This window comes from Leucoraja erinacea, chromosome 7 (assembly GCF_028641065.1).
Source record: "Leucoraja erinacea ecotype New England chromosome 7, Leri_hhj_1, whole genome shotgun sequence".
Taxonomy (NCBI): domain Eukaryota; kingdom Metazoa; phylum Chordata; class Chondrichthyes; order Rajiformes; family Rajidae; genus Leucoraja; species Leucoraja erinaceus.
Genome location: NC_073383.1, coordinates 41220026 through 41246124, shown reverse-complemented (window position 1 = coordinate 41246124; position 26099 = coordinate 41220026). Strand labels below are relative to the sequence as shown.

General features: G+C 42.6%; 1 protein-coding gene across 1 annotated transcript in view; it reads right to left on the bottom strand.

Annotated features, from left to right (window-relative positions):
- Window positions 1-26099, bottom strand: part of ccnyl1 (cyclin Y-like 1) — a 116005-nt gene that overhangs the window by 78002 nt on the left and 11904 nt on the right. The window contains exons 2-5 of the mRNA XM_055638344.1: window positions 20372-20446; window positions 12729-12763; window positions 8767-8867; window positions 7090-7125 (exon numbers count right to left, since the gene is read on the bottom strand). Of these exons, the coding sequence (XP_055494319.1) occupies window positions 7090-7125; window positions 8767-8867; window positions 12729-12763; window positions 20372-20446 (247 nt within the window). The remainder of the gene's footprint in view (window positions 1-7089; window positions 7126-8766; window positions 8868-12728; window positions 12764-20371; window positions 20447-26099) is intronic.

The following is a 26099-nucleotide window of genomic DNA, read 5'->3' as shown; positions in this document are numbered from 1 at the left end:
GTCAATTATCCACCAAACCTGCGCGTCTTTGGAATGTCGGAGGAAAACGGAGCACCCGGAGAAAACCCACGCCGGCCACGGGGAGAACTCCGTGCTGACAAGCACCCGTGGTCAGGATCGAACCCGGGTCCCTGGCGCTGTGAGGCAGCAACTCTACAAACTGCCACCACCCAGTTATGTCAATGATCCCACAAAAAGACAAGATGCCGTAATTAGCAATGAATTTATTTTTCACACAACCGCTGCAGTTGTTTGGTCTGCGTCTCTATTACCCATTGAGTAAAGCACGAGAGAGAAATTAAATCTTAAATTAATTGTCTTGACAGAAGCAAAATATAGCTGATGTAAGGCAAATGGTGTGGATGAATGAAATTTGAAATAATGACAAGGAAATCCTTGAAATTCTCAATCGGTCAGGCAACATCTGCGGAGACCTCAGAAGAATTAAAATAATCAATAAATTGATCATTGTATCTTCTGGCTGTGTTGTATACATTTGTTTGTTTTTATGGGTAATGAGAATTATTTGAAGGGTACATGAGACAGACATGTGTGAGAAGAATTCCAGCCGTCCACACAATAAACATTTGAGCTTAAGTGAAATTTCAGCGCATGATTCAGTTTTTTACTGATTTTAAAAAGCAACAGATTCACAGCAATTAAGGGAAGAAGTCGGGATTGAACCCAGGTCTCTGACGTAGGGCAGTAACTCTACTGCTGCGCCACCGTGCGTAATCTTGAACCTTGTTCATCCAGAAAGGAGATGAATGCTCATCTCGAACACTATGAACAGCAGAGGCTGGTTTACAAGGTACAGAAAAATGCTGGAGAAACTCAGCGGGTGCAGCAGCATCTATGGAGCGAAGGAAAGAGGCAACGTTTCGGCCCGAAACCCTGAAGGAAATAGGCAACGTTTCGGGCCATCTGCAGTTCCTTCTTAAACACTGGTTTACAAGGTGCTGGATGAACTCAGTGGGTCAGGCGGCATCTGTGGAGGACATGGATAGGCGATGTTTCGGGTCGGATCTCCTCAGGCTGGTTGTAGTGGGGGGGGGGGGGGGGATGGGGGATGGGGGGTGGGAGGAGAAAGCAACTAAAGAAGTAGGGAATGGATAAAGTCTGACAAGTGGTAGGCGGAGGGTGGGAGATTCAATCGGCAGATGGGTGGACAAAGGTCATATTTGAAAATGAAGACTAAAGGTTTGTAAGATGTAGTATAACAACATTTAAATGCCATTTGGACAGGCAGGTGGGACTAGTGTGTAGGTGGGGCATCTTGGTCGGCATGGGCAAGTTGGGCCGAAGGGCCTGTTCCCATTCTGTATGCCTCTGACTATAAGCTGCTGGGCATAATGAAGGCTCTGAAGATAAGATTATTAGATATGAAGGAATACAGAACATCTGGGAATGGACAAGAAAATGAACAGGGATGACCATTGCCACTGCGAATGACAGAGGAGGCTCGAGGTACTATGGTGGTGTTCACCCCTTTTCAAACGCAGAGAGATAGAGAGAAGAAACTGCGGAAGCTGGAATCTGAAGCAACGAACAATCTGCTGGAGGAACTCAGCAGGTCAATCAGCATCTGTATACAAAACTAAAACTGCAAAAGTTCTTGATACATGCTTAGTGTCTATACAATCAATAGAGTCACACTCAGTTATGTTTGCATCTATGATTTAGACAAACCACTCATGTGACCCCGAATGTTTCGACCCGATCATGATCATATTGAATGGCGATGCAGGTTCGCCGAATGGCCTACTCCTGCACCTATTTTCTATGTTTCATCCAGCATTCCGGAGAATCCAATCCAGGGTTTATCCAACCTCATCGTGGCTAACATGATGATGATTGCCATCCCTTGATCCAGGCAGCATTCTGAAAAATAGTCAAGAAAACTGAATAGTGAAGATGTGAAACAGCTTTTATGGTCAACCTCTCCATGGTTTATAAAACATGTTTTATAAAGTGATGCTTTAACCATATAACAATTACAGCACGGAAACAGGTCATCTCGGCCCTACAAGTCCGTGCCGAACAACATTTTTCCCTTAGTCCCACCTGCCTGCACTCATACCATAACCCTCCATTCCCTTCTCATCCATATGCCAGTCCAATTTATTTTTAAATGATACCAATGAACCTGCCTCCACCACTTCCACTGGAAGCTCATTCCACACCGCTACCACTCTCTGAGTAAAGAAGTTCCCTCTCATGTTACCCCTAAACTTCTGTCCCTTAATTCTGAAGTCATTAAAAAAAAAAAAATTCTGGATACTTTTACAACTATAACAGTGTCACAAATGAGTGATGGGAATGACTGTGTGATGTTTGCACGATCAGCCTGAGATCTGTTTGAGGTGTTGTGCATTGGAGTCATTGAACTCTTCCATTTTAGATTTCTACTTGGCATTTCTTCAAGTTTTGAAAGGGCGACACGGTGGCGCAGCTGGTAGAGCTGCTGCCTCACAACGCCAGAGACCCGGGTTCAATCCTGACCTCGGGGGCTGTCTGTGTGGAGTTTAGAAACATAGAAACATAGAAAATAGGTGCAGGTGTAGGCTATTCAGCCCTTCGAGCCTGCACCGCCATTCAATATCATGGCTGATCATCCAACTCAGTATCCTGTACCCGCCTTCTATAGAAACATAGAAAATAGGTGCAAGACATAGAAAATAGTTGCTTTAAACTTTGGCCTTGCAGAGAGTGGTGTATATAAGTTTGCACTTTCACCCACCATGACCGCGTGGGTTTCCTCCGGGTGCTCTGGTTTCCTCCCACATCGCAAAGACGCATGGGTTCGTAGGATAATTGGCTGCTGTAAATTGTCCCTCGTTGCGTTGGAAGGGGGTGCCAAAGGGGGATAGCATATAACCAGAGTGAACTTGGTGATTGATGGTCAGTGGGCCGAAGGGCTTGTGCCCACGCTGTATCTCTAAGTACTAGATATTCCAGACTTGACTCTGGCCTTGCAGAGAGTGGTGTATATAAGTTATAAGTTGGGTACTGTACAAACAGGAGGTGAAGCAAGGCATATATTATTTATTGCTCTGTGGAATTGCATTTACTGCAAAATGAATATGTGTTCTCTGTTAGGTAAAGTACACCATTAAGGCCTGTTTTTATAGTATTCATTTATACCAGATATGAATAAATCAATAAACAGCATAGGGGTTGCAGCAAATGTTTTTCAGCATGTTTTCCTGACCACTTTTCTCCAATTTTGTTCTGCCTTCCTTGTGCTGTTAACTCCTTGAAGGAGTCTGGTTTCCGTGATCAATGTTTATGGTATTTTACCCATGGTTTTTGATCAGCCCATGGATCCTTAGAGAAAAAAAATATTTTTCTTTTTTATTGAAGAAAAAAACAGAATCAAGGGATATGGGGAAAGAGCAGGAACGGGGTACTGATTCTGGACGATCAGCCATGATCATGTTGGATGGCGGTGGTGGGTCGAAGGGCCGAATAGCCTACTCCTGTGCCTACTTTCTATGTTTCTTATAAAGGTCCAACAGTCACAGTCAGACAGCATGGAAACATGCCATTCGGCACAGCCTGTCTTTACTGACCAAGGTGCCCCACCTATGCTAGTCCCACCTGCCTGTACGTGGCCCATATCTCTCTGGGCCTTTCCTAACCATGTACCTGTCCAATTTCTCATGTACCAGCACGGCATTCATTAAGAGTTATCATCGCCAGGTTTAAGCCGATAAACCGTCTGAAGAAGGGTCTCGACCGAAACGTCGCCCATTCCTTCTCTCCAGAGATGCTGCCTGTCCAGCTGAGTTACTCTAAATTTTGTGTCTATCTTCAGTTTAAACTAGCATCTGCAGTTCCTTCTTATACAACTGTTCTCCTTTACTCATTTCCAAATACTTCCCACGTAACAGACTATTATTAGTAGTTAAAATAATTGTTTCATTTCTCCCCCCCACACATTTCACATCCAAGTAGTCAGCAATAATTGGAGTCATTGACAGAAGATGACTAAGAGATTAAGAGAGTTAATTGATGAAAATGACATCACCCAAGCTGTCTGTGTTTTTGTTTAAAATATTAAAATAACACGTGGAGAAACTTTACTTTTGCAGCGTTGAATGGGGCAACATTTTTATTTGAGAGCAGTGGTGGATGTTAAACTATAATGATTTGCCCACTGCTGTAGGAGAAATGAGAGCTTTACATGGCTTTATTTGGCAATGAATAAGATCACTAACCCAAGGGGTGAGTGAAAGATGCAAAGTCCAGAGTTACGCAGCGCAAATGGTTACAGGAGTTGCACAGGTGCTTATCATTGAAAACAGCTAATCATCCCCATTGAAGTAATCCTTCTGGATCTTCTGAATTTTTGTAATCGGCTGGGCAATACTCTGCATATCGCCAACTTGGACAATTTAACACTTTTATCAAGCCAATTAGCCTACAAACCTGAACGTCTTTAGAGTCAGGGAGGAAATCGAAGATCTCAGAGATAACCCACGCAGGTCACGGGGAGAACGTGCAAACTCCGTACAGACAGCACCCGTAGTCGGGATCGAACCCGGGTCTCTGGCACTGCATTTTGCTGTAAGGCAGCAACTCTACCGCTGCGCCACCGTGACTGCACCATGACTAATCAATGGGGATGATTAAAATCAAATTGGCTGTCATAGATTAAACTGGAAAAGTTTGGAAATTTACAGTAGATTGAAAAGATATCTAATCTCCCATTCCTTCTCTCCAGAGATGCTGCCCGTCCCGCTGAGTTACTCCAGCATGTTGTGTCTATCTTCGCTTTAATCCAATAAATACAGATCCTGTAGGTCTTTGAGATAAGGAGGATAGTGATCAGATTCTTCCCTCTGAAGAAGAGACCGACCTGAAACGTCACCTATCCCTGCGCTCCAGTGATGCTGCCTGACCCGCTGGGTTACTCCAGCATTTTGTGTTCTGCGCAAGATTCCGGCACCTGCAGTTCCTTTAGTTTTGAGATACAGCGCGGGGAAACAGGCTCCTTGGCCCACCGATCCACGCTGACCAACGATCCCATACTAGTTTCTATCCTACATACTAGCAAACAATTTACAATGTTACCAAGCCAATTAGCCTACAAACTTGTACGTCTTTGGAATGTGGGAGAGAACCGGAGGTCCTGGAGAAAATGCACGCAGGTCACGGGGAGAACGTAAAACTCCGTGCAGTCAGCACCCGCATTCAGGATCGAACCCGGGTCTCTGGTTCTGATCAGCAACAACTCTGCCTCTGTGCCACCGTGCCTTGTGTCTCCAGATTTATTCATCTCTTCCTCTCCCTAAGTAAAGACCACAGGGACCAGACCAGATTCTGCATTGTTCTCTTTGCTGTGATCAGCAAATTTGGTGTAATTTTGCCAAACTTTCATAATAATTCGATATTATAACTATTGAGTTGCGACTTAACCCAATTAAAATACACACTCATTATGTGCGATGCATGAGGCTTCACACTTGTCTTACCTTTCTGAAAATTTGACTTTTTTCTAAAAATTAATTGCTGCATCTCGTTCAAACTTCTGCCCGTGGTCCACTTATTATTGTTCAAACATTGGTTGCCATGACACAGAGAGATTCTAATGTTGAACCACTTTGATGATAACTCCGAATTTTTCATTAATTACTGTATTCACATACCACATGGGGAAATGTTGCTGCTCTGGTAAGAGCTGTTCAATATAAAGCTTAAGTAAAACACAAATTCAGGTATACATTGCATCGCTGTTTTTTTTAAAAAGTAGAATCATCCCCCAAATTATTTCGCCAGTTATAGCATTGAATTCCATCCTTGTTATAATCTGAGACCACCATTGAGTTTTTAACATTATGGCACACAATGTGATCTGTTTTTTTAAAAGGGTTTCATCCATAAGTTCACAACAGCATGAGCATTGAATTCTCCAATTTTAGGTCACACTATATTTACTCTCTCTCTCCTTCCTAAGTTGATAAGGTTCACTTCTTAATAAACAGACAACTCACAAAAACGTTAGGTAAACCAACTCAAGCTTTACTGATCATCAGCCGGCGGAAGTGATGGGGATACACCAGTCAAGTACGCACCAGACACTTGACTTCCCCGCGCCACCGCTTCAATGAACAAGGATTTGCATGGTGTGTCACTTTGTCCAATTCCAAAGATGTTAGTCATGGTCAAAGATGCAGCCAATACACATCACCACCAGACGAGCCTGTGCTTGTCTCATCAATTAGTAGACACATTTCAAAGGCATCGGTCTCTTATAAGATGGTACCTTGAAGACAAGGCATTTCGAAGGCTTCGGTCATTGCCTCAAATATACATCGACCTGAGACGAACCTGGGCTTGCCTCTCTCTTGGAATACAAGCTACAACCTACAGTCAAGTATTCCACCATGTATCTTTTATTTTATTGAAAAGCATGTTAAAACTTTTCAAAGGTTCACTCTGGTACTCGCCCATTTCCCACTCTATCCCCTCTCTTTCCCCCCTTTTAGGCCGGGGCCCCTTCCACTCGGTGCCCCTCCCACTGCCCCGCCTTTCGTCCTCTTCTCTCCTCACTGTCACCCTTTAGTCTCCTGCATCTTGGCCCTTTTTCTACCCACTGTCAATTAAACCCTTCCTCACCTAATCCACCGGATCACTCTATCTGCACAGGTGGGGATCAAATCAATTAGGTATCAAGAATTCCTTCAACGTTCTTGAACCTTAAAAAGGAATTGTGTTCTTCTTGTCATTCCCCCGAAGAATATTTGTACATATTTAATGGAAAGTTACGCAACTCATTTTTAGGTGCCTCTCCATCCTACCCCTCAAAACACATACCTATATAGCAATGCTTCCTTTGCCACTTTTTAATAAGACCGACTGAAAATGTTATGTAGTATTAATCTTAATGATTAATAATCTAAATGATCTTTCATCATTTTTTAAAAATTGGATGGAAGTGGAAACTTGCAGTCCGAACTTACTGGTATGACTGCTCTTTTGGAGTGAAAAAGGAACGTTTTATATAATCACACAAATTAGTTTGAACAAGAGAGCAGTGGACAATTAATGGCCACTAAAGGAATAATTTGAAAAACGTAAGATTACCTGTTCTTTGTGTGATAATAAATTGCCAGGGTAACGCTATTAAGAAAAAAACAATGTTAATAAATGGGTAAAGTCTGCGCCTTGTTGTAAATTTAAGTACAAACCAATACTATCAACAAATGCAATTTCCCATCATCTCTTAACACGTCCAATGGCTAAACTCAAGCATTGTGGGGCTAGAGATTTTGGATTTTCCCAGATGTTGTAAACTATTAAAGTAAAGTTTGAAGAGAAAGGCAAGATTTTTTTTTTACTGAATGTTCTTATTATCCACTTCCAAAGAAAGGCAGGGTACTTTAGGCCAGATTGGTCACTCAAACCAGTCTAACACATCGTGAGAAGCCAGAGAACTCAGGTGAGCCACACTTCCAGAAATGCCCAATAGTTTACAACATCTGGGAAAATCCAAAATTTTCAGACTTGTCTGGGTATCAAACGTACAAATTTACCAAAGAAAAAAGCAACTGCAAAAGAGCATTTCATCCATATCATCAACCTCACCTGTTACTTTACTGTTAAATTAGACATTCAGTTAATTTACTGTCAAATTAGACATTCAGTTATTTTACTGAACAGTGGTACTTGAATGAAAAATGGTACAGGTAGTACAGTTAATAGGATGTAGTGGCATCAATATTTTGCCAATACAGGCAGTTTTGCTTTAACACAAATGTTTTGTTCCCATGAACCTTTACGTTATTATAAAACTGCTATAAAAAACTGTCAATGGGCAGAAACTATGCAGAAGCTAGAATTCCTGACTCGAGAGAACAGATTTTATTTTCCCCGCAGTATTTTCAAAAAGTTATTTTTAATAGCTATAAGTTTATTTTTGTTACTGCAACCTAAAAATACTAAAGGTTGTGTCCTTAAGAGACAATGGCTCCTGATTAAAACAGGGACGTTACACAAAAAATCATTTTCCAAAGTAACTTTTAAGTGGGGGGGATATCCTGATCAAAAATAGAACTATAACTAATTTGGCCCGCGTTATACAAATATTGTGCCCTAATTCATCAATTGTGTTATATCCATTTGTGATATGGAAACACACGTTCTAGCAGAACTACCTGTCTAATCAGAATTGCCACTGATTTCTTCATAAATCTAAAAGCACAACTTGTTTTAAATATTATAACCAATTTGCATGGTGAATTTGCATAGATGGCATATGAAATTAATGAATATTTTAATTGTCTCTTGTGGTGTTGGTTAATGAATAAATTTTGGCTATGAGTTTGGAAACCATTCCACTCTTTTCAAATTATATCATGGGATCTTTCAGATCATCTAGAAATGCCTTGGTTTTACATCCTAATCTGATGGTTTACATCTCAAGCATCTTTAGCCCAAATAATGTGTTTATATATTTATGTCCTGTTCTTGGCTTTACTCCACCAGGTCTCTCTACTTTAATAAAGGATCATTTACTCAGATAACTTGCAACATAATTTTAAAAGATTATTAATCAATACAAAAACTAGAGGGCATGGTATTCCACAATTGGGCAAGCACAGAAACTTAAGCAAAAAACAAATTGCTGGAGAACTCAGTGGTTCATGCATCAGCTGTGGGGGAGGGGTATTTTTTTTTACCATTTCAGATCAAAGTCAGGCTAGGTTTACTGTTTTTTAAATTTGACCTGATTAAAAAAAATGCATGTGCTGATTATCTTACCATTTAATTGTGCTTTTCAGGTTTGGTTGGCTTACAGTGCTGTCATCAATAAATATCGTTGAACACGAGCTGTATTTTTTACTGAGTTGACCAGGAGATACCTGTATAAAATAAAATAAAGTCACTGCATTATAGTACTTTTAACTTGGTAGAACAGCAAGTCAATTTGTGTGAAATAAACAAGTGTGCTCCATAAGAGTTTGCATCTCCATCATAACTAATTGATGATATTGCACAACTCTGCACCATATTGCAGAACTCCCTGATCCAACCTACTACTTTGATTGCTACAACACTACTTTAGTATCTTCTTACGTGACAAAATTCAAACCCTATTCAACTTGCAAACCACTCCAAGTTTGCTGTAGATTTTAAAAGAGTCAATTTTACTAAGCAGTTTCTATCACTGTGAAATTAACACTCATCTCCAATTGTAGCAGTAGCAAGAGGTTAAGCAGTACCTAGTTAAAATAGAGACACTGAGCTAAAACATAGATCTGGATCATTGTGGCTAAATTGAAAAATTGCACCCTAATCCTTACTTGTGAATTTGTCCACGTATGATCTTTTCACATAAACAAAGACACCACAAAAACCCAGAAAAAGGATCAATATTCATTGCAGGGAATCTCCTAAAGAAAATAAACAGGCACTTCCCAAATCTCTGCAAATGTTAGTTCTTGATCCATCAGAAAATAAACTGTAGATGGACACAAAATACTGGGGTAACTCAATGGGACAGGCAGCATAGCTGGACAGAATAGATGACGTCTCGGGTCAAGATCCTTCTTCAGACCTGAAACGTCACCCATTCCTTCTATCCAAAGATGCTGCCTGTCCTGCTGAGTTACTCCAGCATTTTGTGTCTATCTTCGGTGTAAATCAGCATCTGCAGTTCCTTCCTACCCAGGAAATAACATAATATTTTCAAATATTATTACAAATAACATAAAAAAGTAGTGATTCTCCAAGCATGTGCTTTATTCCTTTGTCTATGTTACAAACTGCTGAATGAGCACAACATCTAGAATTACACAATAAATCAGGATATTACAATGTGAAACCTAGATGAAAAATTGCATGAACAATGAGACAATGTCGGGTTTTTTTAAAAATTAGAAAAAACTGTATAATTGAGCAGAATAGTTGGTGAATTGAGATCACATGATGTAATCTCAAGTAATACATGATGACTCTGTGATATACAGTAATATAGGAATCTGCGGCTAACCTGAAGGAGTACACCACTGTCATGACCGATTTAATCAACAAGTGCAGAGAGGAGTGTGTGCCGAAGAAAAAAATCCGAATGTTCCCCAACCAGAAACAATGGACGAACCTTGCGGTACATTCTCAGGTGAAGGTTATGACTGCTACATACAAGTCAATCGATCCCAAGCGGTACAAGAAAGCTTGTTGCGATCTTTGAAATGTCATCAGGAATGCCAAGAGGCCATACCAGGACAAACTTGAGTCCCACTATAATCACTCGGACACTGGCAGACTGTGGCAAGGCATGAATACTATAACTGGCTGCAAAGCAAAGTGAGGCAGCATCACTGGTGATAGTGTGGCTCTCCATGATGAACTTAATGCATTCTATGCTCGCTTTGAGCAGAAAGCCGTGAAGGTGACAATATCTCGACATAGTCAAGTGCACCTTTTCCCAGTATCACTGTGCAGAAGTTAGATTGGCCTTCCTGAGTGTGAACCCACAGAACGCAACTGGCCCGGATGGAATCCCTGGCCGTACCCTTGGGAACTGCACGGAAAACTAGTGGGAGTGTTCACGAACATCTTTAATCCTCCCTACTCTGTTCTGAGATACCCACCGACGACGGCATCATTTTGGTGCCAAAAAAAAAGCAAGATCTCAGGCTTTAATGCACTGCAGTTTGCCTACAGCCCAAGTCCACAGCTGATGCCATCTCGCTAGCCCTACACTCATTCCTGAAAGAACTGGTTAAGAAGGACATCTACGTCATTGAAAACAGTTTTCAGTTCTGTTTTCAGTACCATTATCCCCATTCATGCTCATCTCCAAACTTGTGGAACTTGAGTCGGCATTCATCCCTGCAACTGGATACTCAATTTGCTGACCAACAGACCCCAATCAGTGAGGATAGGTGACCAATCCCCCTCTGTGATTATCCTCAACACTGGGATGTGTTCTCACCCCCCCCTTCTAAACCCCTTATTCACTGTGCTGCTAAATTCCAATCCAACTCAATTTACAAATTTGCAGATTACACCACAGTTGTGGGCCGGATATCGAATAACGAGGTGGAGTACAGAAAGAATATTGAGAACCTCATAACCTGGTGCCAAGGCAACAACCTCTCCCTCAATGACAACAAGACAAAGGATTGTAATCGACCAGAAAACGAAGCGGTACACACACCCATACATACATATGTTCACACACATAAACTGATGGCGCCGAAGTAGAAATCGTTGGAAACTCCAACTTCTTAGGAATAAATATTACCAACAATTTGGCCTGGACCAGCCACATCGAAGCAATGGCCAAGAAAGCACACCAACGCCTCTACTTCGGCATGTCTCCAACAAACCTCACCAAATTCTACAGATGCTTCGTAGAAAGCTTTTTATCAGGACACATCTTTGGAGCAGTTCCATCCAAGATCGCAAGAAATTGAAGAGTTATGGATGTAGTTCAGACCATCATGCAAACCGAACTCCCTTCCAATGACTCCATCTATATTTCATGCTGCCTCAACAAGGCCACCAGCATAATCATGATCTAGTCTCACCCTAAACACTCCCACTTCTCCCCTCTCCCATCAGGCAAGAGCAACAAAAATGTTAAACCACTAATATCCTGATTCAGAGACAATTTCATCCCAGCTGTTATCAGGCAACTGAACCATCGTCTCAGGTGTTCCTGACCTTCCATCTACCTCATTCGAGACCTACAAACTATCTTTAATCAGACTTTATCTGGCACTAAATGTTATACACTTTACCTGTACACTATGGATGACTTGATTTGAATCATGTACAATCAGTATTTAATAATTCTATACATCCTCAGGCATTCTTGTGGGAACTGCCCTCAGCAATCCGCAATTCACCGCACCATTTCTCTTATTTTCACTCAATATATTTTGTCCTAATGCAGCAAATTATACTTTTGAAAGGACAGTGGCCCTGAAATTATATCAAAGTGGATAAATACCTGTGTCCTTTTTGAAAGTCTAAGTGGAAATGCCAATAGATATTAAAATAAATGTGTTTATAAAAATTAGAGCCAAAAATGTTATGCATTCTTATGCTAATTTCCTACAATTTAATTTCTAGCGCCTACAGAAACCAATATCAGTCATCTTCAACTTAATGTTCGATGTTCGTTGCAGAAATCAAAGATGTGTTTTCTTTTCAAATCCCAATGCACATATCGGACACAAGGTGGCACCCAAAACCTTCCCTGACACCCTGCCGGGTATTCTAGCACAGCACACATTATGCCACACATCACAAATATGTCGATCATCTCTCCCCCCTGGGACAATGCAAGCTGCAGACATTTATATTCTACTTACGGCATACAACCTGAATTAACATACACATTACATATGCCCGAGTATTTTCTGCATTTTCTGTTTTTATTTTAGATTTCCAACTTCAGATCTTCAGTTTTTTTGGCTTTTTTTTCAATTTGATGATATTGGCTAGCATGCACCATGTGTAAAGTTATCCTCATCACAATGATTATGCTAAAACATATACTAAATATTAAATTGATAAAACAAAATATTGAAATTGCACAAGGGAACTGACCAACAGTTGCATATCTAGGCTAACTAAATTTTGAGTGTTTTCAGTAAGGGTCAACAGAAGTGAAAATGTCAATACATTTTTGGGAAAGTCTGAAGTTCTATTGAAAGACCGAATGGCTGAAATGGTAGAGCAGAGAGTTTGTTTACAATAACTTCACTTACATGGTTTATGTGGTTACTCTTCCTCTTCTCTCTGACTGTTTACAAAACAAAAACGGAAGTGAAATTAAAACATCAGTTGCTCAACTCAATGAGCCAATTTTTAGATTATGATTTATACAATTTAAACGTGGGAACAGCAGATACAGCTGAAGCGTTGCAAGCATGTTGCTACAGTAAATTTGTTATTTACTGCCTCTCACATAATCAACACATCATAATAGACTTCAAAACCAGTTAAATAGTTTTCAGGTATAATCAATGGTTCATGGGCAAGCTTCACAGGCAAGTTGTGCAAGGCAAGCTCCAATAAACAGTAGTAATGAGAAAACAAATTAATTCACCGATGGATGGAGGGTAAATACTAGCTAGATCACTGGGAGGACTATCCTGATTTTCCTCAATGGAAGAATCATTATAATAAACAGCGCAGAAGTAGGTGTAGGTACAGTCTTCCAACTGTACTTACATCTATATATATCTATCTATCTATCTATACATAACTAAAACTCAGATCTTGTGCTCTTCCGGTTTGCGTAGTTTTTTCGCCACCTTACTCACCATTCTCCTGTGCTCAAGTGCAACAAGTTTTGTTCCGATCGATGGTATGTTGTAAAAGTTATTAAGGTTTAAATATCGTAAAAAACTCATGTGCAGATTGGTCTCCTCTCCCGTCAGTCCCCGCCACAGATTGACCTCCTTTCCTGTCAGCCGGGATTGACCTCCTTTCCTGTCAGCACTGATTGGCCGTGTCCGCTGTCAGTCGTGCAGCAGCACGTAGCAGTTGCAAGCAGAGGCAGAAGTCGGCTGGAGGTCGCCACCGGCGCCGCGGTGAAGGAATGGCGGCAGCTGGCGATGCCCAACGAGCTGCGGCCGCCAGATAACCGATTGGGAGGGTGGGTGCCACAGATGAGCCCGGGGACTGGGCCTGGGCTGGAGCCGAGCCTGGTGCTGGAGTGAGGGTCGAGCCAAGGGCTTGGGATGGAGCTGTGACCGGGGCCGAGAAAGAAGCCGCCGTCAGGGCTGGAACCAAGGACGAGCCTGGGCCGGGGTCAGGGACGAGCCCGGAGATGAAGTCAGTGCCTGGACTGGAGCCCACGCGGCGGCCGATTTATGGGCTGGAGTCTACAGCCAGGACCGGGCCGAGTACGAGAACCAGGCCCTGACGCTGCTCTACGGCCTGGGTAGGAGCTGGGGCAGGGAATGGGAGGAGGATGAGGGACGATGACGAGGAGGTGAGATGGGGTGGGTAGAGGGGAGATGGGGGAGTGGGTGGTGGTAGAGGGAGATGGGGTGGGGGAGAGGGGGGGGGGTGGGGAGGGCGGGGTGGAGAGGGGGGGGGTGGAGGAGGGAGGGGGGGGGTGGAGGAGGAGGGAGAGGGGGGGTGGAGGAGGGAGAGGGGGGGTGGAGGAGGGAGAGGGGGGGTGGAGGAGGGAGAGGGGGGGTGTGGAGGGAGGGGGGGGGAGGAGGAGGGAGGGGGGGGGAGGGGGGGGGGGGAGAGGGGGGGTGGGGAGGAGGGGGGTGGAGGGGGGTGGGGGGTGGAGGGAAGGGGGGAAGGAGAGGGAGAGAGAGGGGGGAGGGGGAGGGGGGGGGGGGAGGAGGGAGGAGAGGGGGGAGCGAGGGAGGGGGGGGGGGGGGGTGGAGGAGGGAGGAGGAGGGGAGGGGGGTGGAGGAGGGAGAGGGGGGTGGAGGAGGGAGATGGAGGGTGGAGGAGGGAGATGGGGAATATTGCGTTGGGGGAACGGGTTGCGTTGGAGGAAACGGGTGAGTGGTGGAATATTGCATTGGGGAACGAGTTGCATTGGGTGACCAACGGGTCCCACTTAGTCCAGTCCACCATAAAAACAGCATTTTAGGCTAATTCCTGTTCCTGGCTCCCACCTTGTGAGTTTGGGAGGTAATCATCCAGGCAGAGTGTATTCCCATATTACATCAAGTCAATTATACGAAACTCTAAAAATACTACCAGCAAACAAACTGAAAATTTAGATTATGATACACCTGAAGTATTATCGGCATGGTGGTATCGCTAGTAGATGCTCATAGACCAGCATCCTGAGGGTGTTGCTATTGAGAGAAAAACTTCCTTTAGAAAGTATCTCCACTCATAACATGGGATTTAATGGGAAAAAAAGGGTCCACGTTACATAAAATGACAATGAGGACATTTTTCTAAGAATACAACCTTTCCAGAATGTGGGGGTACACTGCAATTTTTAAATATGATGATGATTACAACTCTTTGGGAGATCGAGCTTCAGACCCCCGTGGGACGTGAGATTTTCATTATGCACCTCAGCACTACAGCTTCTAGATAATGTGCACAGGTTAAGAAGTGGGGTACTTGCCCAACTAGACATCAACCTCTCTAATTAGCAGGACAAAGTAGCTTGTTTCAGGAAACAAGGTAGTGTGCATGCCACAGTCATCATCAATGGCGACAAAGAGGAGATGCTCGAGAGCTTCAAGTTCCTAGGGATAAACATCACCAAGTTGGTCTTGACCAACCACATTGAAGTCACAACCAAGAAAGCACACCCAACATCTCCACGTCCTCAGAAGACTAAGGAAGTTCAGCATGTCCCCAACGACTCACCTCTACAGATGCACCGCAGAAAGTGTCCTGTGGGCATGCACTACAGTTTAGTACAGCAACAACGCTGCCCAAGACCACAAGAAAGTGAAGAAAATAGTGGATGTAGCCTAGCTCATTATACAAAAACTAGTCTAACCTCTGCCCTTCCTCCCCCCCCCCCCCCCCCCCCCCCCCCCCCCCCCCACCATCACGATTGATACCATCTGCACTTCATGTTTCCTCAAGTAAGCAGCAAACATAATCATTTACATCCAATCATTTACTCTTCTTCCCTCTCCTGTCGAGCAGAAGATACAAAAACTTAAAAGCACGTACCACCAGATTCAGGAACAGCCTCTTCTGCACTGCTATCAAGGCTTGAAAGTCCACTCATAAGGATGTAGTCCCAATCACCCACCCTACTGCATTGCAACCAGAGTACATTTTGTCCACGCTCTCTCTGCAGCTGTAACTCTATATATAATGCTCTAATACAATATTCTGCGCTTTAGTATTTTTCTCTTTATACTTGTCGTTGTACTTGTGTATGACGTGGTTACATTCATGTATAATATGATTTTACTGGATAGCATAATGTATATCTCAGTACATGCGACAATAAAAAAGCAATATCAATATCTATAGCCAAATCTTTCTGAACCAGTGGAGAGCGTTACTACTTAAAACAATCCATGTGGCATAGGATGAATCAGCTTTTAACTATGAACAGACATTAACAGATACCATTTTTGCTGCAATACTCAGTGACACTTAGTAGATAACATTATTAAGAATTGAAGTACACATGATTCACATGGAAATTTGTCAGCTGTTCTATGTAAGCGATATATTTGCACTGAAAGTGGCTGAGCAGAGAGAGACAATAGGATATTGACAGAAATCGATTCGGCAAACTTTGACAGAGAGATGTGAGCTCAACGAATAAAGCAAAAGCAGCTCAACATGACCTTGATGCAGATCAGATGGAATTACTGTACTTTAGGTAGGATATAAAGATCTGGCAGAGTGCAGATTCTCTGGAATGATTCCAGTTTCAAGAGTCTCAGTTGGAAGTTAGACTGGAAAAGCTGACAGGTGAGGGGGTGGGGTGACAGTGGTCTCCTCCTAGAGAAGCTTTTTTCCTAAAAGTGTAGAAGAAGATCATGGTATAGGTATGATGGACAGGGAGATGCCAGAAGGATCAAGATCCACCTAATTAAAAAATGTCAGCAAAGGGCAGAAAGAGTATGCAAAATAAAGCTGCTAGGAATAAGTACAAACTAGAAATCACTGTGGCTGGTGGAAACGGACTCAATGTGTTCAAAGGAATATCTCATGGACACTTGGGAAACAATAATTTGCAGGGTTTTCGGAAAGAACAGAAAGTGATTGATCGGAGTGCTCTGTTAATTCAATGATTCTATCGTGCCTCTCGGTGCTCAGAAGTTTGGTTGGTGTACGAGTCCCCAAATCTTCGGATGAGCTTAGAGTAGCGTTGTTACAAAACCTACCATCAGTGGCGCTGCATATCTGCCACTGCCTGCGCATGCGATTCCGGAGGTTTGGGGAGGAGGGGGGTGGGGGGGGGGATTAAAATGCAGGTTTGTATTGGTTGTCGGAGAGGGATTTCTTCGGGATGCTAGCTGATGAAGAAAAATCATAAGCGCTTCCGTTCCTGTTTTTTTTTTTTTAAATCGCTGAACGATTGCATCGCTGCATTGAAGTTAAACGCAACTTCTAACGCCTTCAACATCGGGGATCGCAATATCAGGATAAAACAAATGGTATTTAGTCTATTTAACATATTATCTTGCTTTTTGGTGTGGCTTCATTTTAATCTTATGATGCGATAAATGTTATTTAGGCCCACATACGAATCAGCCGTGTCTTGCATGCCAATATGGGCTTAAAATTTATGGCAACGGCAACATTCCAATTGATCACATTCCCAAAACATCCACTCTCAAGATAATCAAATTCATTATTTTTTTGCAAAATCATGTCAAAAGAACATCTAAATATCTATATTTTGTGTTATTGCCTATCCATAATCAATATTTTCACACTAAATATCCACAGTACAGTTTTAGTCAGATGCATTGTACAAAAAATAATGATTTTGATTATCTTGAGAGTGGATGTTTCTGGATTAATTTATGGGAATTAAACATTAAATTCCTTCCATTTGGCATATGACAAAGTGAAATTTAAAAATCGTTATATTGTGAATTCTTGTGTGAATGGGATGTTTGTTACTTGGATACTTAGGCTATTTAAAATGTTTAGCCTTCTCTTAAGAAATGGATAGATGTTTAGATCTAGTAATTGAATTTAGATGAATTTAATTGATTTGATGAAACTAATGAATATGATTTTTTTGTTGGGTATTTACTATTTGTTTTAGCGTTTAATTTAATAATTTCTACCTTTTTTTTCTAAAACGGTAAATAATAACTTGTTTCTGTTAATGCTGTTCAGTGTTTTTTTTTTCTTTACATTTTAAACAGATGTCCCAAAGAAGAAATGCAAAATTGTCAATCCAAATGCCCAGCAAAAGAGACTGCAGAGATTATCTGAATTTGGACTACTATAAATGTGATGATCTAAAGGACATTGTTAATGGGAAAGTAGTGGGCAGAAAGGCATGTCATGCGTGGTTTGAAGAGCAAAACTTGTAGATTACAATGCCAAAATTAAAAAGTTGAGGAAAAACAAGGTGTACATAGTTGCTTATTGGTTACAATCTGAGGAGTATGATGATGTGCTACTGATTATGATATGTCAATGTACCAGGTAGCAACTGATCTTATCCATAAAGGCGGTCTTTCGCTAGAAATAGTAATTTCTTTACCTGTCTCTTATGAACCTACAGCATATAATACAATAATATTAAAGTTCTGATCTTTAGAATATCACATTTTTGAATTTTCAAGGCAGTCTCGGTGTTTATTACGATTTCCGTCATAACGGTCAATTTTGTAGTTAGCTACAATTAGGTAACTAACTAATTATATGCTTTAATTTCAGGTCATCCAAGTAAGATGTTTCATATTTGTTTCAGAATGCTTCAATCTATAATAACTGAAAATTTCATTCAGTTCTCTTAATTTTAAAGAAAGTTATGGGCTTTTGACCGTCCTCGATCATAGCTTTTGTGTTAAGTCAATGGAAAAGCAATAGGGAACACGATGCTAATTTCCGAGTATGAAAATTACCATAACATTTTTAATACTGAAGATATGAAAGTGAATTAGGTATCAAATTAAAGTTATTTTTATGCTTTATCTGATGGAATAAATTACAGGCTTGATTTTTTAAATCTCAAAATTTTGTAACATTCCCACTTAGAGCCTTCACCTGATACAGCAGAAAATAAGGATTTCCAAGTGCTAAAAATGCCTGCATCGGTATCATCTGATGCGTCTGACGGTGCATGACACTGACATTATTAATACATTAAGAACTTTCCTTGTCATAGGCAACTGGTGCATTCAATGTTTCATGCGTGATAGCTACAATTTAACTGAAGAACACTTCAATATAGTCACCAAATTATGGTCAGTGTTATTAGTGAGGTGAACTGCCTATTTGAAAAGCAGAAATATGAACAAGTCTGTACTCGTTCTCACCTAGGCCACAGCAAACAATGGCCTGTTTCCTTTATCATCTTTACTTTTTTGCATATCTTTCGTTCATTTGTTCTATATCACTCAGCATCACCGTCGATATCTCTCATTTCCCTTTCCCCCGACTCTCAGTCTGAAGAAGGGTCTCAACCAGAAACGTCTCCTTTTCCATTTCTCCAGAGATGCTGTTTGACCCACTGAGTTACTCCAGCTTTTTGTATCTATCTTCGATATGAACATGGTAGTCTGAGGTAGGATTAGTCTTATTCAAGAGATGTGGTTCAGATCTTGAAGTGCAGTACTCACGGATTAGTGATGTTGAGAGTGCGACCTTTTGGCCGAGGTGTTGGGATTCAAGTCTACGCTCTGTGATCCCCTAGCCCCACTTAATATATCATTCCTGAGGTGACACGTTGTCTTGTCAAAAACATTTCATTGTACCGTTGACCCTGTGTTAACCTACATATGACAAATAAAAACTGAACTGAACTCCAAAGTAACTTAATCAATTTTTATCCCTCCAACCAATATAAACTAAAACAGATTCACATTTATTTTTGTACAACTCGGATGTGTGAAAATTATCAATGTTTCCCAAATTCCAACAAGATTATACTTAAATAGCTCTAAAGAGTGTTAGGATGTCCCAGTGCAGTGAAGGGCGATGTAGGTGTGAAATCTTCCTCTTGTATGCTGCATTTGGCTACCTCAACCTCATCTGAGGAAGGAACATGGAATCTCTTGAGTTTTCAAATCACAAAAATTAATTTCCTGACCGAAAATAATAAAAGATAATTCAATAGTAAAGTTCCATCACAAATTTGATTCAAAGATAAATGGATTTAACTTGGTTGAGTTACTGAAACATCAATGTGAAGATTATTTTTACCTTCGGAATTGCTGGTTACCATGACCCCCAGGTTGCTGGCATATCGGAACCTGCGGTCCTGGTCATTCCTTAGGGGTGACAGACAGCTCTAAAGGCAAATAAGGAAAAACAACCTTCACATTATATTTCAGCATTAATAGGGATCAAAGAGGATATCAGATTTGTCTCCTTAGCCATATAACTGAATAATTCAGCATTTGAGGGAAAAGCATTGAATGAGAATGAAAAAGTATAATTCCAGTTTGACCTAAAAGCAATATGTAGGTTAAACGGTTTAAAAGAAAAATCTAAAACTACAGTTAAAATTTGGTGAGGTAATGCCTGGTATAGTTCTATTATTTGTTTTACAAAAAGAATGAAGTTTGATGCCCTGATACTGGGTTATGTTTACTTATGGAAATTAGATAACTGTTCCAATATGACGCTCACATTTATTGTGTTTTCATTATGACAATGAAGCAGCCTGAATTTCTCAGAAGCACAAGTTATTCTGGGAGGTAATAGGAAATAGTAGTATGCAGAAATCATCTATCTAATCTGGTTTAAATCTACTCACCATCTGGCTGCGATTTGCTCAGGAAAATTGTGCTGGCCCTTGGGTGGTCAGAAGGGTTGGACTCAAAGTTCATGTCTAAAATCGGGAAAATGGAAAAATTGAGACAGTAAAAAAAAAATCAAAACTATCTCCAAGCATACAAAAGTCATAAACATGTGTCACAAAAAAAAGTTCAGAATATTTATCTTTTTAACTATGGGGAAGGTGAAAACCTAATCATAAATACAGCAATCCCCACATTATGGCAATTTCGGTATCAGAAATTCACCTTTACAGAGTTTGAGATACAGAACAGTTTTCTCTCACAATTTTTGTTTCCAATTCTTGTTTGTTCACATATGCGAAGATGACACAGAGTTACATTATGAAAAATCATAATGCAGATCATTTTTAGAAAAAGCAACCTGCGCCCCCATAACTCGGAGTGACCTGTGTTGAAGTTGTAACAAACCCAATAGAAAATGTGGAGAATAAATCAGTAGCATTTGAATATATAACTCATGGTTGCATGGATTAATTGAGGCCTTTGTCACAGAAATATCAGGAAAAGTTAGATAAGTACAGGTGCTATTATGTGATAGTTGTATTTCTATGAAATCCAATGCCATAGAAAATTGGGTTATAAAAATCATTGCGTAAATGAGAAAAGGCAGTCAGGAGCTAGAGAGTTTTAGATTCATATTTTTCCTGCCGAACTTTTAAAAATAAATGTCTTTTCAATACAATGTTAATTTTTGTTATTGCAAGCTGAAAATACTAAAGGCTGTATGTTACTTTGTATAATAGAGTATGGTTGCACTACTGTCAATAGAATAAATTGCCTGTTAATTTCTATGGCCATCCAAGGTTAAACTAGCAGCTGTATTTTAGTTTGGTTTTAAATTTTAGAGATACAGTGTGAAAACAGACCAATCGGCCCACCGAGTCCGCGCTAACCAGCGATCCCTACACATCAACACTATCCTACACACAATGTGGGACGAAACCAGAACTCCCGGGGAAAACCCACAGAGGTGACAGGGAGAACGTACCGACAAGCACCCGTAGTCAGGAACAAACCTGGATCTCTGGTGCTGTAAGGCAGCAACATTACCACTGCGCCACCGGCCGCCCTTCTTAACAGACAATTCTGTCCGATTACTGTGGGGGGGGGGGCTCTAGTTCCCATCCTAAATCATGTTATAACAGATTTGACCTATGTATTTGCAGATAATGTTCCCTCATTCATCTTTTGCGTTATATCCAAGGTGTGTTATCGAAACACATCACAGCAAACCTACGTGTACTTCAGAGAGAAAGAAATAGAATACTAGATTAAGTGGGACCCGTTGGGCTGGTCCCCCGACGCAATATTCCATCTCTCCACCAATTCCAATGTTGGTGGCCAGTGGGGGAGGGGGGCTTTCTGGAGCACTTGTATGGGTGTTGTTGACTGCAGTGACTACTGGACTCCAGAGGGCTAGTATGGACATTGTGGGCCAAATAGATTCATGGGGTGGCAGCTCAGTCCCTCAAGCCTGATGTGCTGGCAGCTCACTCACGGCTGGTGGGCTGGCAGTTGACTCACGGCTATTCCTTGAAATTCCATTTCAAGCAGAATGCAAGGCCACCAAATTCAAATCCATTTTCCTACCATTTCAAGCAGGGTGCAAGGCCACCAAATTCAAGTGCAGTTTCTTACCTCTTCGAGCAGGGTACAAGGCCACAACATTCAATTGCAGTTTCATACCACTTCAAGCAGGGTGCAAGGCCACCAAATTCAGGTTGAGTTTTCTACCACTTCAACCAGGGTGCAAGGCCACTGAATTCAAGTGCCGTTACCAACCACTTCAAGCAGGGTACAAGGCCACCAAATTCAAGTGCAGTTTCATACCACTTCAAGCAGGGTGCAAGGCCACCAAATTCAAGTGCAGTTTCATACCATTTCAAGGAGGGTGGAAGGCCACCAAATTCAAATGCAGTTTCATATCATTTCATGCGGGTGCAAGGCCACCACATTCAAATGCAGTTTCATACCATTTAATGCAGGGTGAAACCACCATAAAACCACACAAAACACCACACTCAACAGTTCAGTAGACATTCAGTGTGTTCAATTGATTCACAGCTCAGAGTCGTGACCTCTCCCTCCCCCATCATGCAGAGACTGAGCCACACCCACACTTCCGGGTTTTATAATCCCTCCCCCTCCCACCGGAAAAGGTGTGGTCTACTTGGCATGATTGACAGGAGAGAGATTCTCAACATTTTTAAAAGCACAAATAACACTTTTATTTATCATTGATAGGAAGAATCCTCTGCACCTGATGAGCGGAGGGGGACTGAGTAAGATGGCCAAAAATCACAGCCATAAGTTGTGGTGTTTTATCTAAAATCAATATAGTGCAAACAGGAAGTTGTCAAGTTTAGAAAACCATTTGCAGTGCTTTTTCACTTCAACCCAAAACCCCCAAACAACCCTTTGCAGTGCCTTTTCACTTCAACCCAAAACCCCCAAACAACCATTTGCAGTGCCTTTTTACTTCAACCCAAAACCTCCAAACAACCATTTGCAATGCCTTTTACTTCAACCCAAAACCCTCAAGTAACCATTTGCAGTGCCTTTTCACTTCAACCCCAAACCCCCAAGCAACCATTTGCAGTGCCTTTTTACTTCAACCAAAAACCTCCAAACAACCATTTGCAGTGCCTTTTTACTTCAACCCAAAACCCCCAAGCAACCATTTGCAGTGCCTTTTCACTTCAACCCAAAACCCCCAAACAACCATTTGCAGTGCCTTTTCACTTCAACCCAAAACCCCCAAGCAACCATTTGCAGTGCCTTTTTACTTCAACCCAACCCCCCCCCCCCCAAACAACCATTTGCATGCAATGCCTTTTTACTTCAAACCAATCATATTTTCATTTTCAAACCACATTAAGGGGACTCACAGTTGAGTAGACATGTGTTCAGTGTTATTCAGGGCTCAGAGAGACGTGACCCTCTCGCTTCCTCCATCTTGCAGAGACTGAGTGAGGCACACCACTTCCGGGTTTTATAGTCCCTCCCCCTCCCACCAGCAGGGGCAGCAGAGAGAATGGCAAACATTTTTTAAACATTAATATCTCTCTGATTTTTCATCGATGGGAAAAATCCTCCAGTCCAGTCCGGCGGAGAGGGGCTCTGAGCGAGGTGGCCAAAAATGACGGCCGTAAGTGGCGGTGTTCTCTGGGAAATCACATTGCAGTGAGTCAAAAGCGGTCAAGATCGTACTTTTAGTAATATAGATGTTAATAAGGCATTATGAAATACGTGAAATGAAATTTGTGTGTAGTATAAACACTGGCAACATCTGGTTCGGACTTATTCTGTTTACACAAAAAGAAAATTTGCATGTTTCTAACTATTATTTCTGCTATTGATTACTGCTAATGGATGAATTTAGATTATACATATTATTTAGCCGCCTTCACCCGTGCCCAACGCTCTGCTCAAATAGAAAAGTGATCTGACAGCTCCTCCAGAAGCTGGTTAGCAAATTTGATTGCTGACTCTGAATCTCGATCTCTTCAATGTCAAGGCAAAATATAATGCCATAGTTTAGTTTAGCGATACAGCGTGGAAACAGGCCCTTCGGTCCAGAGTCCACGCCGATCAGCGATCCCCACACATTAACACCATCCTACACCCACTAGGGACAATTTTTACATTTACCAAGCCAATTAACCTACAAACCTGTATGTCTTTGGAGTGACATCAAAGTTGGCACCACAAGCTTGCTCTGCCATTTAATGTCATAGTCTGATTGTAACTTCAGCTCTGTCTTCCTGCTGTAAATGTTCTGCACCTTGCTGATCACCTATCAATGTTTGTTTAAAAAATATTTGAGATTTCTGCTTCCAATAGAAATAGGATTCCAAATGCTTGAAACCCACAAAGAACAATATTTGTCTGATCTTTCTTTGAAACTATTTATAAACAAAGTCGGCTTATTCTAGATTCTCCCAATAGCATCCCCTCTGATCAAACATTCATCCCTTCAAAACAACTAAACTTATATATTTCAATCACGCCACCTTTCTCTCTTCTAAAATTCAATGAATAAAGTCCAGCTTGTCCAATCTTTCCTCACAAGATAACTCGGCCATTTCAGGTATTAGCCTAGGGGACGCTTCTCTGAAATGTTTCTAATATATTAACATCTATCTTTAGCCAAGGAGATCAATGCTGGACCAAACCTTGTACAGTGCATTCTGGATGTGGTCTCACTAATACCCAATGTTTCCGAAAAAAATATCGCCCCTCTTTAGGTATTCAATTCTCTTTGGGAAAAATAACATTATTGTGGCGTGGCGATAAGCACGAAATGAAGGTGAGGTGCCAGGTATTTCAGGAGAAATTTTATTCGCTGTTGTTCTCTTGTCCAGTCGGGTCTGCAAGAGAACAATCGCACCTAAACCCCTGCCCTTTATCCCTGTAGCTAAGGGCCCCCGGGCTAGTTCATTCCCGTGCCGAGGGGTTCGATAGAGGAATAGCCCGACCCTTGGGAGTCGCCATAGGACCCCCCCCCCCAGAATAGGAGGCACGAAACTCACAGGCGGGCGTACAACCCCAGGAGGGAGCCGCGAAGGGGGGGGGGGGGCGACCTCGCGGCCGAGGCTGGGCAACCAGCACCGGCTGGTCAATGTCCAAATGTGCCGGCATTAACCGGTCAATCGACACGGCCTCCAGCCGGCCCCCCATGTCCAACACAAAGGTTGTCTGTCCATGCTCCAGCACCCGGAACGGGCCTTCATACGGCCTCTGGAGCAGCGTCCTGTGGGCATCACGGTGTGAGAAAACATAGGGGCAGTCCCGGAGGGCTGATGGCACGTGCAGGCAGAATGTCCCATGACGCGACGTCGGCACGGGTGCGAGCCTTGCAACTTGCTCACGAAGGCCCTGTGGGGTGGATGAGGGCGGTCCCTGCTACCACGGCGCCGAGGGCAGAACTCCCTGGGCACCGTGAGCGGCGACCCGTAAACGAGCTATGCTGAAGATGAGGCCAAGTCCTCCTTAGGCGCAGTCCGGATGTCCAGCAAGACCCACAGCAGTGCATCCATCCAGTCCGGGCTGGAGAGTCTTGCCTTCAGCGCTGCCTTGAGCTGCCGGTGGAGCCTTTCCACCAGGCCGTTTGCCTGCAGGTGAGAGGCCGTGGTGTGCTGCAGCCGCACAACCAACAGGTGAGCCATGGCCGACCACAGCTCAGAGGCCCCCGGTCCAAGGAGATGTCCACCGGCACCCCAAAACGAGCAATCCAGTGCATGGACAACCCATGAGCGCACGTAGCTGTCGAGGTATCGGCCAGCAGTATGGCCTCCAGCCACCGCGTGAAGCGGTCCACCACCGTGAGGAGGTGGGTGATGCCCCGGGACGGCGGGAGAGGCCCCACAATGTCCACATGAAGGTGGTCGAACCACCGGCATGGTGGACTGAACTCCTGGAGGGGCGCCTGGACGTGGCACTGGATTTTTGCCGTCTGGCACAGAATGCAGGTGCGGGCCCAGTGGCACATGAACCGAGCAAACGTGCCCAGTGGCACATGAACCGAGCAGACCGTGCCACATGAACCGAGCAAACGCAAGTGCCGTTGTCGCCAGGATGGATGGGTGACAACCTTTCCACAGCCGTCTGGCGACAGGGACGATGGGGCGCTGCTGACCGGACGACACATCGCAAAGTATTGTTGCTCTTCCAGGGCCTTGAGGG